Source organism: Equus przewalskii, chromosome 3 (assembly GCF_037783145.1).
Source record: "Equus przewalskii isolate Varuska chromosome 3, EquPr2, whole genome shotgun sequence".
Lineage (NCBI taxonomy): Eukaryota > Metazoa > Chordata > Mammalia > Perissodactyla > Equidae > Equus > Equus przewalskii.
The window spans coordinates 53,663,532-53,679,798 of NC_091833.1; the positions used below are offsets into that span (position 1 = coordinate 53,663,532).

The following is a 16,267-nucleotide window of genomic DNA, read 5'->3' on the forward strand; positions in this document are numbered from 1 at the left end:
ATACCCTGATCTTTCAGTTGTCACTATGGCCATCAGCACAGACTCTCTGCCCAGGGCTCATCACATTCCTAGAGAACTCAAAAGAACAAAGTTACCGTCTGAAAGCAGCTGGGAGGGGCCACAAAATCTGCAGAGCACGTCTGGGCTAGTTAGAGGACATTTAAAGTTACAATATGGTTTCTTTTCTACAATACGGCTTCGCTTATGTCAACCTTGTTTTGAGCAGGTATCAAGGTGTCTGCAAATATATTTTAATTTCTTTTAAAATCAGAAGAAAAATTTTAATATAATAATAATGAATATATAATGCCAAATCAAGGTTGGATTATATTCATCTTTATAATAATCAGTAATAAAATACAATTTTTAATATTTTCTCCCACAAAGACAAAAGTGCCCAGGGCCTATGAAAGTCCTAATGCAACCCTGGTCACATAGCCTGCATCCCTGGGTGTCAGTTCTATCAGACCCCAATTCTGAGATCAATTTACAGAACTCTGACACCCGGCCTAGACTGGCCCATCACGCCAATACATTTTGCACTTCTTTGGCTCTTCAGATATTAAGTATCCGAATTCACAGAATTCTGCATTATTTTTTTATTTATACTTTTTTTTAAAAAACATTTTATTTTTCCTTTTTCTCCCCAAAGCCTCCCAGTACATAGTTGTGTATTTTCAGTTGTGGGTCTTTCTAGTTGTGGCATGTGGGATGCCGCGTCAGCATGGCCTGATGAGTGGTGCCATGTCCATGCCCAGGATACGAACCAGCGAAACCCTGGGCCACTGAAGCAGAGTGCTCGAACTTAACCACTTGGCCACGGGGCCGGCCCCTATACTATCTTGAAGGGCATACCTTTTTTTTTTCCCCGAGGAAGATTAGCCCTAAGCTAACTACCGCCAGTCCTCCTCTTTTGCTGAGGAAGCCTGGCCCTGAGCTAACATCCATGCCCATCTTCCTCTGCTTTATATGTGGGACGCCTACCACAGCACGGCATGCCAAGCGGTGCCATGGCCGCACCCGGGATCCGAACCAGCGAGCCCCAGGCCTCAGAGAAGCGGAACGTGGGCACTTAACTGCTGCGCCACGTGGCTGGCCCGGCATACAACCTTTACATATGTTAGAATGCAATATGATTAGCAAAAATTCTGACAGTCATTTCACAAAGGAAGCTATTCAAATGGTAAATATGCACATAAAAAACATCATTAGTCATCAGAGAAATGAAAATTAAAACCACAAAGAGATAGGATTAAACACCATATATGGGTGTATAATGAGTACAGTTTTTCAAACTGACAACACTAAATGGTGAGGATGTGAAACCACCAGACGTCTCATACATTGTTCCTGAGAGCGTGAAACGGGACGATCACTTGCGAAAAGTTCTGGCAGTTTCATAACAACCCTATGACCCACAGTTCCACTCCTGGCTATCTACCCTAGAGAAGAGAAAATATATGTCCTCAAAAAGAACTTGAAAAGACGTTTAGCATCATTTGTCATTAGGGATGTGCAAATCAAAACCACAATAAGATATCACTTCACACCTACTAGGATGGCTATAATCAAAAAGACTAACAATAACAAGTGTTAGCAAGGATGTGGAAAAGTGGAACCCTCATATGTTGCTGGTGGGAACATAATATGGTACAGTACCATGGAAAACAGTTTGGCAGTTCTTCAAAATGTTCAACATAGAGTTATCATACGACTCAGCAATTCCACTCCTAAGGTACATACCCAAGAGAATTGAAAACATATGTCCACGCAAAAACTTGTGCATGAATGTTCACAGGCGCATTATACATAATAGCCACAATGGGGAAACAACACAAATGTCTGTCAACCGATAAGTGGACAAATACATGTGATATATCCATACAATGGAATATTATTCAGCCATCGAAAGGAATAAAGTACTGATTCACGCTACAACATGGATGGTCCTTGAAAACATTCTGCTAAGTGAAGGAAGCCAGACACAGAATGCTACATACTGTATGATTCCTTTTGTGTGAAATGTCCAGAACAGGCAAATCCATAGAGACAGAGAGTAGATGGCAGTGGAGAGTGACTGCTTAATGAGTACAGGATTTCTTTTTGGGGTGTTGAAAATGTTCTGGAATTAGATAGTGATGATAGTTGCATAATCTTGCGAATATACTAAAAACCACTGAATTGTACACTTTAAAAGAGTGAATTTATGACACGAGAATTATATCTCAATTAAAAAATAAGATAGATTCATGGATGGGATAGTGGGATGGTTAGATGGGTAGACACAGGATAGAACAAACACAGCAAAATGTTAACTGTAGAATTTAGGTGATGGTTATACGGGTGTTCACAGTATAATTCTTTCAACTTTTCTGTATTATGCAACTTTTATAATAAGATAATGGGAAATGCAAGGTCAAAATTCTTTTCATAATAATACTCAGATGTTATTTGCTATTTTCCTTCTCCCATGAGAGTACAATACAGTTTTCCAGAAACTACATGACATGTAAAGTCGTAACAGATTGACTACAGAAGTTGTAAAAATCTTCTCTTCTTAAGCCAGACATGAGAGATTTGCAGAAATGTAAAACAATGCCTTTCTCACTAATTTTCTTGTTTTAGAAAATAGTTATTTTTCATAAAAATGTTATTTATATTAGTATGAAATGTGTTTATTATAGTTATTTTTAAATGAATTAATAAATAAATATTTTTAAATTTCTCAGTTTTAATATCTGGCACATCAAATATCACAGATATCATTCACATCAAAAATTCTTTGGGGGGCCGGCCCAGTGATGCAGCAATTAAGTTCACATGTTCTGCTTTGGCGTCCCGGGGTTCGCCGGTTCAGATCCCGGGTGCAGACATGGCACCGCTTGACAGCCATGCTGTGGCAGGCGTCCCACATATAAAGTAGAGGAAGATGGGCATGGATGTTAGCTCAGGGCCAGTCTTCGTCAGCAAAAAGAGGAGGATTGGCAGCAGATGTTAGCTCAGGGGTAACCTTCCTCAAAAAAAAAACCCCAAAAAACAAATAAAAAAACCCCAAAATTCTCTGGGATCCTAATAATTTTTAATAGCGTAAATGAGTCTTGAAACCAAAAGCTTTGACAACTACTACCAAGGTTTTATTCTGCCACACACCTCATTGGAGGAAAACTCTGCAGTCATTGAAATGGTGCATGAAAACATATTTATTGAATGAAAAGATATTTTCTTTATTGTTAAGTAGGTATGGTGTGATGCTATACTTAATTAAAATAAATGTGTGGATGTTTGTCTATCCATAGGAAAAATGTACAAAAGGATACATACCAATTAATGCTAATTATTTCTAGGCTATAAGATTATAGAGATACTTAGTTTCTTCTTTATTCCTTTTCTATATATACTGATTTTTTAAAAATGTTATTGTGGTAAAAAACACATAACATAAAATCATCTCAACCATCTTCAACTGCACAGTCCAGTGATGTTAAGCATATTCACCTTGTTGTGAACCAGATCTCCAGAGCTTTTTCATCTTGCAAATCTGAAACTCTGTACCTGTTGAACAAGTCCCCATTCTCCCCTCCCCCAGTCCCTGGGAAGCACCATTCTGCTTCCTGTCTCTATAAATTTGACTAATCTAGGAGCTTCATATAAGTGGAATCATACGGTATTTGTTTTTGTGTGTGTGACTGTCTTATTTCTCTTAGCATAATATCCTCATGGTTCACCCACGCTGTAGCATGTGATAGAATTTCCTTCGTCTTAAGGCTCAATGATATTCCATTGTATGTATATACACATTTTTATATATTCACCTGTCAATGGACATTTGAGTTGCTTCTAGATATATTTTTTTAAAAGAACATGAATTCACTTTATAAACAGAAATAAAATAAAGCTATTTCCATTTCCCTCACAAAGCACAGGCATCAAAGAGAGGGAAAGGGAGGTACAAAGATCTTTAACTTAGTTGATCAGCCTCCTGTCCAGAAGTTAATCAACTATGATAGAAAAAGAAAAGATTGTCCCTAATCCCAGCACCCATGAAGAAGAAATAAGGGTTTGAGCTGCTTCCTTTCACATAAAATCTGTATTCTAATTTGACCCTTTCACTCAGAATATTGGAATCTCTCCTACCAACTGTCTCACCATACTTACTGCTCTCCAATTTAACCCGAGAACACTCATCTAGACCGCCCCTGAATTTCACGCATGCTGCATGCGTATGAGCAAGAAGTCCGAAAGTTTACCATACTGTAAGGGGGATTCTGTCCTCAGAGAGCTAAAACCATTATAAAATATCAAAGCACATCTTGCCTTTTAGATGATCTGATGGTGTATTTCTAGCATTCTCTTTTAATGGTCATAGAAACCTTTTAAAAACTTTTTACTATGGACAATTTTCAGATAAACACAAAAGTAGATACAATAGCACAATGCAACTCTATTTCATTCGTCTTTTGCTGTGTAACCAACTTTGGCTGGTGTGACTTGAATCACCAGCGCTGGAATCATCCGGCGATTTCCTCACTCATGTGTATGGTTCCTGGGCTGGGCTGGCTTGGAGCCTGAGCTGTGCTGGGGCTGTCAACTGGAGCATCTACTCATGGCCTCTCCCTGGGCTTCTCCTAATGTGGCAGCTGGGTTCCCAGAGGGAGCACACTAAGAGAAAGTATGGGAGAGAAAGCAGACCAAGAGGATGAGGTGGGAGCTGCAGAGTCTTTTCCGACCCAGCCTCAGAAGTCACACTGTGTCATTTCTGTCGTACCATATTGATTAAAGGGCTTAAAAGCCTGCCTAACAGTCAAGGGGAAGGGACATAGATCCCCACCTTTCTGTGGGAGGATGGAAAGGTCAAATTACAGAAGAACATGTGCGATGGGAAATATTGTTACGGTCATATTCAGAAAATAAAATCTGCTGCAGCCATGGCACCCCATCGCCCGGCTTCAATAATTGTTCACTCACGGTCCATCTTGTTTCACCCATCCCCATACCCACTGCGCTCCTCCCGCTGAGTTCATTTTGAAGCAAATCCCAAATATATCAGTGTACTGATAAACACATCAGAACACGACTCTAAAAGATAAGGATTCTTGAAAAATAGCCACACACAGATGTTAGCTCAGGGCCAATCTTCCTCAGCAAAAAGTGGAGGATTGGCAGTGGACGTTAGCTCAGGGTTAATCTTCCTAAAAAAAAAAAAGAAAAGAAAAGCCACAATGCCATTATCCCACCTTAAAAGCTTAACAATAACTTGTTTAATATCATGAAATATCCAGTCTATGTTTCCCTAACTGCCCCACAAACATTTTTTAATAAAGTTTATTTGTTTGAGTTTGGATTAAAATAAGGTTATTGCTAGTCTTTCTCAATAAGTTCTTCAATACAAGTTTTTCCTTCAGAAGTGAATGCACATTTGGCCCACTTACCTCTGAAGAGCATCAGATTGAGAATAAAGGTTTGTCCCCATCAGCACACCTAATGATTTCCAACCTAGTTGCAAATGAAGTAAGTTAGTGAGATGTATGTTTCTCATCAATAGTATTTTCCATTTATACTTATTTTATGAAATAATGCCAAAGTCTAATGCAATATTCAAATAACTACACAGTCATGACCGAACCAACTATTCAATAAATTTTATAGAAGCAACTGCCCCTCCAAGATACACTTCAAACAGTGGCCATTACAAGGCCTTAGTCACTGGCGCTGAATGGGTTCCACTACAAGGGCAGTTTCCTACACAGGCCACCTTCCTTATTAACTCCTCATCTGGAGTCAACAAAGCAGGGAATACTCTCAACCCACTTCATAGCACTTATTTCTTGGGAGAGCCAAGACCGGACGCCTGGCCAAAAGCCAAGAACACAGTAGAGATAGGATAGTATACAGATTACACATGTAATATTAGGATAGGACACCTCCTTCCTATATCTCAAGCCCAACCATGTCCCTATTTCCAATGCATTTTCTGGAAACACTCCCTTATCTGCCCTGCGTTTGTGCTGCTTACACTGTTTACAGAGCTTGGGGGTAACAGCAAACAATATCCCACTTAATTCACATTATTGTGCTTTTTTGGCATGAGTATAATTAACAAGGTCTCCCAAGGCCTTCATCATCCTAAAGACAGGTGGCCAAAATTGGACAGTCAGATCTCCTCTGGGGACTTTTGAATAATTGTTCAGCCTACACCATAATAACCTACCTGGTTCTTGTGTGTGACCGCTGGGACTTATAAGTCATTATCCTGGGATACTTCCTGCTTTCTCTGACACTTTCTGGCTCACTTACTGGCTTCAAGTACCCACTTTCCTACAGACACAGAGAGATACACATATTTATAGGGAATAGTAGACATAAGCTTAATAGAAGAAAACTAGAAACTATCTATATCTATAGAGAAATGCACATCCATGTTCTATAAACAGACATCTATACAAAACTGGAAACAGAATATCTACAGTTTGCCTTTTAAAAATATAAATCTGATCATATCACATCCCCCACCCCAGGCTCGAAGACCATTCAGTGGCTTCCCATTGCTCCCAAGATACTTCACGGCCTTTCAACGTCAGTCTCTATGTCCCCAGCTGCCCCTCTCTCTCTCTCTGATCCAGCTGCATCCCAGGACCTTTGCACCTGCCATCTTCTTAGCCTTGAATGACTCCTCCTTGCACTCCCCCCTTTTTTGGTGAGGAAGACTGGCCCTGAGCTAACATCTGTGCCTATCTTCCTCTATTTTGCATGTGGGTTGCCACCACAGCATGGCTTGATGAGTGGTGTAGGTCCGTGCCCGGGATCCGAACCTGTGAACCTGGGCTGCTGAAGTGGAGCACACTGAACTTAACTACTACTCCATGGGCCGGCCCCCTCCTGCCCCTTTTAAACACTATCTGCCTCCCCAGTAAGACTGGAAGCTCCAGAGTGCAGGGACCATTCCTGCTTGCTGCTTACAGCTGCCTGGCTCATTGCTTGGCACATTGTAGGCACCCAATAAATATCTGCTCGACTAGATGAATAAACGAATATGGGAAAGCACCTTGAAGAACAGCATGCACTCGAAACATGTGAACTTCCTTCTTTCCAGCCCCTACCACATTTCCGCTTTTACTTTCTCCTTGTTTCAGAGTATAGTTTGATCACTGAAAAATTAAAACTAAAACTTAACTTTAGTAAGTTTCAACCCAATAACTCGAAACAACATAGCATATGTAAACTATTTATACAGCCTCAAGGGAACCCCAAATGCCTAAGAGACTGCCCTCTACATTAGGAAAATCTTAATTTTCTAGACAGGCAAGTGAAAAGATGATTATTTTATAAAGATGCCCTGAAATCAGCCTGTTGTCTTACAATTGTTTGTAGCTGTTGACCAGGTGAACCTTGTGTGAGTCCCTAAAAACCCAGTACCACTACTGAAATCAACCCAAAGGCCACATGGAAGTGATGCCACTTTATAATTATTAAACGATTCACATGAACTGTCCTAGTGCATTTGAAGATTTTTAATTCTAAATCATTTTCATCACATAATTTGTGAGTTGCCAAATCTGGGTGATAGAGTGGAAAATCTCTGGACCTGGAATCAGAAGCTGGGTCTAAATCTACTTTACAAGGGTATCGTGAATATTAAACGAAGCAATAATAAGAATAAAAACTCATCTGTTGAACACCCCCTTCATATTGTATATGGAGCTGGATGTGTTATATATATTAAGTCAATTACTTCTTAAAAAAAGCACTATGAAATAGGCATTATTACCTGCACTTTACAGATGAAAAAGTTGAGGCTCCCAGAGGTTGAAAAACTGGCCCAAGATCCCACAAAGTGTCTCTGAAATGATAATTTCTATTAACATTACCGCCTGTTTCTCTCTCCTACGTACCCATATATTCCTCTTATCTGGCATAATGGATCAAACCAATTTAGATCCAGGAGCCAGAAACTCATGTGATCTCAAGCAAGAGATCATCATGTGTGCAAGTCACTCTGTTTCGCTTCCTCATTTGTGTTCTCCCAGTTTCCATATTAGTAACTCACATCTGGACCGCACTGGCCCACATCTTGGGATGTCATGAGGATACACTATTTAGAAAACTCTCAATGGTCCACTTTTCAAATCACCCAAATAGTCCAAAGAAATTGGTGTGACTTTTGCCCCACGACAACTGGGGCACAGAGTGGGATGTAGGATCAATGTCACGACAAAAGTAGAAAAAGAGCCGAGGCTTCTGCTTTTTCACCTCCACATCTGCCTCCATATGACCTCCTGGTGGCTTGCTGTTTATACATGAATATTTTTTCTGGTGCATAATTGTAGGACATAAGCCTGATTCAGGTTGCAAAATAGTAACTGATACACACAAAATCTCTCAACTATAACTCAATTAACTATACATTTAACTTTTAAGTTGCTTAAGAATAGATAGATCTATGCAAATTAGATATAAATTTCAAAACAATCCATTTTTATTTATCGCCTTATTGGTGGTGCGATCTAAGCGGAAAGTTCTAAGAGTTTTTGTGTTATTTGCTTACTGAATAAATATTTATTGGATGCCTACGAAGCGCCAAGCACAGTGCCTCGAGCTTCGGTGAGCAAGACAAACCCCATCTCTGCTTTCTCAGAGTCTATAATCTAGCGGAAGAGGCCCACGTGGAGCAACATTCACTATACTAACAAACGTGGTAAGCTCCAGCGAGTTCGGGATGCTGTAAAGAGAATGTCTTGGGAGACCTCAGCTGCCTGGAGGGTCAGGCAAAACTTCTTTGAGGAAGTTACATGTCAGCTGAGACAGGCTGCCATCTGCTTGGGGTTGTGTAACTGCCTTCACATCCCGATTCTGACGCTTGCACATGTTAATATCTAAGAGCTTGGGTCCTCGTGTGCAAAATGAGGATAATACGCACTTGGCAGAGCTGTGGGATTTACAGAATACAGATAAGCACCTCTTATGGTACCAGGCATATAGGAAGCCCCAAGTGCACGGTGCTTGTTATAATTATACATCGATGTAGGCATCAAAAGGAAACTGAAGAAAAGTTTGGTCAACAGCTAAAGATCAATGTGTAGAGGGGAAATTTGGCACAGGCTCCAAATTCAAGGGATTGTCACTACCCCACACTTGTGTGGAGGCTTCATGTCCTGAGTTTCAGGTGTTGGAGCACCTAATACTTGACGGCCCTGCTAAACTCTGTTCTCCTGCGACGTTAATAGGGAATTTTGGGAGGTTGATTTCTTTCTAGCTGTAGGTTAGCCAATGCCCAGGTCAGATTCTTCAGGCGAAAGTAAGATTTCCGGGAAACAGTTCTCTGGCCAGAGGACACACCATTGATCAAATTTTGCCACGCGCAAGTGACAAGCAGGTGTTTATAAACCAGATTGGGGAGGAGCGGGGAGCGTAGGGAAGCGATGAATGCGCAACGAGAAGCTTTAGTTGAGGGTCAGAAGACCCGGCGCCACCCAGATGGGACCTGGAAGAGGGAAACGGTGGTGTTCCCACCAGAGCGCACAAAACATTGTGCTTCGGGAAGCCGAGTCCGAGATGCCCAGCGCTCCTCCCCGGGCGCTCCCTCCCCAGGCTTCCTGGGCGATTGGATCCCGGCCATGTCCGCGCCCTTGCAATGGGTGTGGGTGATTTTGTAACCGCGACTGCCACCGAAGGGAAAGCGTGCAAGGAAGCGGGAGTGAGCGGGGGAGGCGGGGCGGGGAGGGAGGGAGCAGTGGGAGGGATGCAGGTCAGGAGTGGGAGGATGCCGGGCGCAGTGGGAGGGGTGAGGAGGAGCGATAGCGTGGAGGAGAGGAGAAAAGGGCGCTGTGGGCTGGCGGGAGGAAGTGCGCGAGGTTGCTGCGCCGCCGCCCGCCGGTGGGGCAGCCAGGTGAGCTCGAGATGCTGCTGCACTGGACGGGGGGGCTGCCGCTGTCGCCGCCGCTGCTGCTGCTGCTGGGGCCGCTCGGTCCCTTCTCCCCGGGCGCCCGGGCGGGCCCCGCGCAAGCTGAGGACGCCGTGGAGCTGGACTTCTCCACCGAGCGGCCGGTGCACCTGGTGAGCCCCGCCTTCCTGTCCTTCACCATCGACGCCAACCTGGCCACGGACCCGCGCTTCCTCACCTTCCTGGGGTAAGCGCTGGCCTCCCGGTCCCTGTCCCTCCCCTGTGCTCCTGACATCCACGTCCGGCTGCTACCACTCTCCTCCCTTTTGCCTCTCTAGGCAGCCACCCACAAACCACTCTTTACCGCCTTCATTCATTCATGGAGTGTTGCCCGAGCGCCAACTAAGGGCCGGGTTTTAAGGGGAAATTTGGAAAAGAAACTTGAATTTGCTGCATAGTCTAGGACAAGTGAGATTGTGAACCAGGCTTCCGTCTCTTAAACTGATAGATACATTTTAATAAACTTTTAAAGAGCAGTTTTAGATTCACAGCAAAATTGAGCACAAGGTACAGAGATTTCCCATATTACATTCTTTTCATTAAAAAAATCTAAAAATATTTTCTAAATGAGACCTGGAATACTATTGCAGTGACTTACAGAGCCTTACTAAAAAGAGCTCTCTGTAAGATGAGGCTGCAAAACGTGCCACCGCTTTATCAGTGGTAATTTTTTTCTCACCTGAGACAGACTGAACCTGGCGCAGGCTCAGCCGCCCCTGCTCTAGGAGTGCAGGCTGATCCCAAGACAGGGAGCTGCAGAGACAGTCCTAGGTCATCTGGGCCACTCATCTAGGTCATGAGAGCCTGCGGAGACAGCCACACCCCAGCCACCTCAGACAGCTGGGAATCTCGCCGTTGCCTGACAGCACCATGCTGTCCTTCCTCTGCCCATGCTGTCAGCTGCCATTGCTAATTTCAGTCCTTTATGTTGCAAATAAGAGCAGGTAGCCTAATGGGTAAGAGATTGGCAGTCAGACCTCCCTGGCTTGATCCCCAACTCTGCCAAAGTTGGGTGGCTTGGTTTTTACAGGTGGCTTGACAACTCCAAGCCTCAATTTCCTCACCTGTGGAATGGAACTTCTACAACCTTCTTGTATGATTGTGATGAGGATCTGATGAGATAATAAGTAAGTTCTTAGCACAGTGTTTGACACAGAGTGTTCAAAATTTAAGCTAATTGCTTCCTTCGGAAAATAGTGAGTATTTGCTAACCACTGACCAGTTCTCTGTGTTTCTTTTGATCATAGTTAACTTCCTTCTTTCCTGCTGTGGCAGGAGAGGCAGACTTTCCTGGTGGGGAGGAGGCCCCACTTTTCTCCTTCCCCTTTGGGATAGGAGGTCGATACCAGGCAGCAGCTGGTTGGAAGACAGAAAGATTCCTCCGGAGAAACACTGAACTACAGGGCTCCGTATCTCTGGACCCCAGGCCTAGCTTGGGAGGGGGAGTGGGGGGATGAGAGGGTGTGAGGTGACACTGAAAAAATAGAGGGATGAAGGAGATGACCACTTGCTGAAATGTGAGGACTCAAGTTTGCTGCTGCGGAAGCCGGCGTAGGTCCCAGGAGCGGCATTTGGGGATCCCCTCCTGGAGAAACAGGTCTAAAGGACAAAACCTACGGTATGACTTTTGGGGTCCAGGCCTGATCACCCTCCAGTCAAGTTAACTAATTGACTAGCACCACTCCCCAAACACACAGAACTTCCAGTCTGCAATTCAGCGAGGGTGATCCCTTGCCTCCTCTTAAACACATCTCAATTTCCCATAGCACGCTTACTTTCCTCCGGCCCCACATCTGTGTCAAAGGCTGGACGATTATGAAAACAAAAGAGCATAGCATGCAACAGATAAAACTGGGGTTTTTTTGGCTTACAAAACACAGTGTATTCCTGTTCACACAGGTTTCTCTCCAGGGCTGGCTCTTGACCACTCCAGGGCCCTTCCCCTAGCAGAGGCCGTCTTTGATGCCCACTCCCCAGAAGCATCTGCAAACACATCCACCCTGTCCCCACCTATGTCCTCAAAGACTGCGGCTCAAAGAGGCAGGAGCCTCCTCTCCTTCTCACCTAAGACCTGGCTTCTGAATTAGGGTCTGAGGGTCCATCTCTCCAGCGTGGTTAGCACAGAGCCCAGAGTGGCCTGGCCATCTCAGAAGACACAACATTTAGCTTCGGTCTCAGAAGACAACACTAAGCTTAGTATCTGTCCACAGGAGCGGAGGGTGAGACGGGCATTGCTTTATTACACCTCAAAGGGGAAGATGCTTGGCCAAGATGGCAAGAGCTGAGCACATGAGAGCCGAAGTAATAAGGAGGGGAGGACAATAAAAATAGCTGACACTATCGAGCCCAGGTCATGTGTCAGGCCCTGTTGTAAGCACCTTCTAGGTATTGATTCATTTAGTCCTTGCTACAAAACAATGAGGTGAGCACTATTATTATCCTCATTTTAAAAATGAAGAAACAAGGGGCTGGCCCCGTGGCCGAGTGGTTAAGTTCGCACGCTCCGCTGCAGGCGGCCCAGTGTTTTGTTGGTTCGAATCCTGGGCGCGGACATGGCACAGCTCATCAAGCCACTCTGAGGCAGCGTCCCACATGCCACAGCTAGAAGGAGCCACAACGAAGAATATGCAACTATGTACTGGGGGCCTTTGGGGAGAAAAAGGAAAAAATAAAATCTTTAAAAAAAAAAAATGAAGAAACTGAGGCTCAGGGAGATTCACTCACTTGCCCATGATCAGCCTGCTGTTACATGAAGGAGCAGAGCTTGAACCTGGGTGCTAATTGCAGAGAGAACAGTGTACAAAAAGGAAGCAAAGCGGTTTATGTTTTTAACCGGGCAAGGATGTGGTAGAAGTAGCTTGTCCAGAAACAAATCGAGAAGATTGATAGACTAAGGAAAGAAGCTCTGACCCGAGGGTGGGAGAATCAGCCACTGCAGGTGCTTCCAGAGAGGCCTGAGCGAATTCAGGCAGATGGCATGGCGCTGGGTTGCCAGGGTGGCCAACACGTGTATGTTTCACATTTGCAGTTAGAGAACACCAAATACTCAGAACTTAAATGCCAGTGATAGAACAATCTAGAATTGGAAAGGAGTATCTTTCCAGTTTGTCCTCTTCCCCGAGGGAACTAATCAATAACCCAGTCAAAAACTTCCTAAGCCCGCCTGTGCGGAGCCGGAAGAGGCCCTGGCCCTCCAAGATGGAAGGGTTGAGACCAGCGCCGCTCGACAGGAACATAAGGTGAGCCTCACAGGCAAGCCACATTTGTAATTTCAAATTTTCTAGTAGCCATGGTAAAAAAGACAAAAAGATACGGGTGAAATTAATTTTAATGTTTTATTTAACATAAAATATCCAAAATGTTATCATTTCAACATATAATCAATAGAAAAATATTAACGAGATATTTTACATTCCTTTTCAAACAAGTCTTCAAAATCTGGTGTATATTTTATACTCACAGCACATCTCAACTGGAATTAGCCACATTTCAAGTGCTCAACAGCCACGTGTGGCTACTTGTTACTGTTTTGGATGGTGTAGTCCACACTGCAGTCGAGCACGGTTCACCATGTGGAGCGTGGAGTCAGGGGTAGAGATCCTAAGGACTACAGGGCAAAAGAGTGGTGCTAAACAGCAATGGCAGAAATAATGCAGCTGTGCTTGCTTTTCTTCAGCAAAGTTCATCTCTTTTTTACCAATTCAATAGATATTTATTAATAATAACTTTGAATAGTTAGATTCCTGCGTCTTCATTGACAAAGCTGCTTTTCAGATTTGGAAAAGTGTTCATTGTCAATGTCAAGTGCACGTCTGATAACCGATGTTGGAAAGAGCCACAGGCCCCCGGTGTGCCTGTTGCAGACAGCCGTACCCACAGCCCAGGGCAAACAGAGAACAGAATGATCCCAAGCTATAGACTCATGTTTTCTGACCCCTGAGAAGTGCTCTCCCCCTGCCTGAGAGCTCACTGACCTTGTCCCTCCCAAACCTTCCACCGTGCTCCCTGGAGCCCTTTGATGGAACGCCTGCTCTGTCTTCCTCTTAGAATGTTCCCGACCCCTCCTTGCCCCGGCTGAAACCTGGCTCTTCTCTGAAGACCCAAGGAGAGGAAAGGCTGCGCATCCTCCCGCACTGCAGCCTTTTCGCGTTCCCAGGGCAGCTTCTGGACGACTGCCCACTAGTTTGAAGTCCCGACTGCCTGCCGTAGTTCAAATCCCTTTTGGCTTGTTACCTTGGGGAGATCACCTAGCCTCCTGTTGTTCAGGTTCCTTGCCTCTAAAATGAGGATAATGATGACACCTACCTCATTGCATTGTTTTGGGATTAAGTGAAATAATCTATGCAAAGGGCCTAAAATGCTGCGTTTGGACTAACCTGATGCATGTTAGAGATGATCGTCATGACTCTAGTGTGAAGTCCATTGCCGCCATGCCTGATGCTCATCCTGTGCTCCTCGTCACTGTGCTCTGCTCCCCTCTTCCACACTCCTCCTTATTGACTGAAGACTAGCACTGATTTCACCATTTCCTCTCCACTCCCATGTCCCACCGTCATCCCAGATGACTTCAAGTCCCCTTGAATAAACTGCCTCTCAATTTCTTCACACCCACATTTTTAAAGAATCTTTACTCACTGTTGTACTGAAACCAGCTTGCACCAGCTTGTGAAATGTGCATCTCTTCCCAACTCCACATTCAGTGATGTCACCATTGTTCTTCCTGCTAAAACCCAAACCTAGCTTAGTCCTATATTTTCCCTGTTTGGAATCTGTACAGTGGCCATAAAATCTGGAAATGGAAAAATATTATCTAATCCTGAATTGTAATGCATATTAATAAACCACTTTTATGTGTCTGCCTCTGCTTCCAGTCTCAGTGGCCACCCTGTAGAACTGGGCTATTAGGCTCTTGGGGAGAGGAATCTCTCAGCCACGTGGATTGGTGTCGCACCATAAATTCTTGCCCTCCAGACTTACGTGGACCTTAGTGCTACCACGTAACTCTTCACTTCCCTGCCTCTCTTTCTTCGCTTCCTTCCAATCTCGGATCCTCCACCTCATCACTGTTGGCCTATGACCACACTTCTGTTCTCCAAAGAAAATGAAGTCACTAGACAGAAACTTACTTTTCTTCCTACATCAAACCTGTGGACATACCATGACCATATCCAGCATTCTTCCTTTCTCTCTTCTCAGGCCAGTTCTTCCAGCTCTGCTCTGGGTCCTGCCCCTCCTGCCTCCCCAAGGACTTGCTCTAGCAGTCATCTCTTCTCTTTCCTGTATCTTTTTTTGGGGGGGGAAGATTAGCCCTAAGCTAACATCTGCCACCAATCCTCCTCTTTTTGCTGAGGAAGACTGGCCCTGAGCTAACATCCATGTCTATCTTCCTCTACTTTATATGTGGGACGCCTACCACACATGGCTTGCCAAGCGGTGCCATGTCTGCACCTGGGATCTGAACCAGCGAACCCTGGCCTGCCGAAGCAGAACTTGTGAGCTTACCCGCTGCTCCACTGGGCCAGCCCCTCTTTCCTGTATCTTTAACTCTCCCTTTTTATTGGCTCCTTGCTATCGGCCTATACACGTCCTCAAGTCTTTCCCATCTCAAACACCTCCCGGCACGTATGTCTCTGCAGCGACTGCCCTGCTTCTCTCCTCCCCTCTGCAGCCTTCCTTACTGCTCATTCCTTCCTTGTTCCACCCTCAGGATGTCCCTGTCATGGTGTCACTAAAATCAATCTCTCCAGGATCATCAATGACCTTCTTTTATTGCAAAATCCAATGAATACATTTCAATCCTGATTTGGTCTCTGTTATGGGTTGAATCTCTGAGTGTCCCTATAAAATCCATATGTTGAAGTCCTAATCCCAGTACCTCAGCATATGACGTGTTTGGAAATAGGGTCATTGCAGATGTAATTAGTGAAGATTAGGTCAGCCTGGAATGAAGAGGGCCCTGATCGTGTATGACTGATGTTCTTGTGAGAAGGGGAAATTTGGAGACAGACATGACACAGAGAGGATGCCTTGTGAAAAGCAAAGTTATGCTGCTACGAGGAACTACCAGAAGCTAGGAGAGAAGCCTGGAACAGATCCTTCCCCAGCACCTTCAGAGTGAGCATGGCCTTGCCAACACCTTGACTTCAGATGCCTGGCCTCCAGAACTATGAGACAAGAGATTCTGTTGTTTAAGCATCCAGTTGGCGGCACTTTGTGACTGCAGCCCTGGGAAACTAATGCAGTCTTCTAGAAGCATTTGTCAAGGTTGACAATTGAAACCCTTGCTCGTCCCTTCGGTTTGGCATCAGCTCTGTTTCCGGGGGTTTCCTC

At 44.5% G+C, this 16,267-nt stretch overlaps 1 protein-coding gene and 1 long non-coding RNA gene across 2 annotated transcripts in view; one reads left to right on the plus strand and one right to left on the minus strand.

Annotated features, from left to right (window-relative positions):
• Positions 1 to 1,158: 1,158 nt before the first annotated feature.
• LOC139082288 (uncharacterized) lies at positions 1,159 to 7,924 on the minus strand. Its single transcript, XR_011538134.1, has 4 exons — positions 7,766 to 7,924; positions 6,209 to 6,315; positions 5,430 to 5,493; positions 1,159 to 4,659 (listed from the first exon to the last, which is right to left on the minus strand). It is a non-coding gene; the product is annotated as an uncharacterized lncRNA (long non-coding RNA).
• Positions 7,925 to 9,745: 1,821 nt separating this feature from the next.
• The window catches only part of HPSE (heparanase), a 35,551-nt gene continuing 29,029 nt past the window's right edge, over positions 9,746 to 16,267 (plus strand). The window contains exon 1 of the mRNA XM_008517195.2: positions 9,746 to 10,124. Within this exon, the coding sequence (XP_008515417.2) occupies positions 9,895 to 10,124 (230 nt within the window). The 5' untranslated portion in view covers positions 9,746 to 9,894. The remainder of the gene's footprint in view (positions 10,125 to 16,267) is intronic.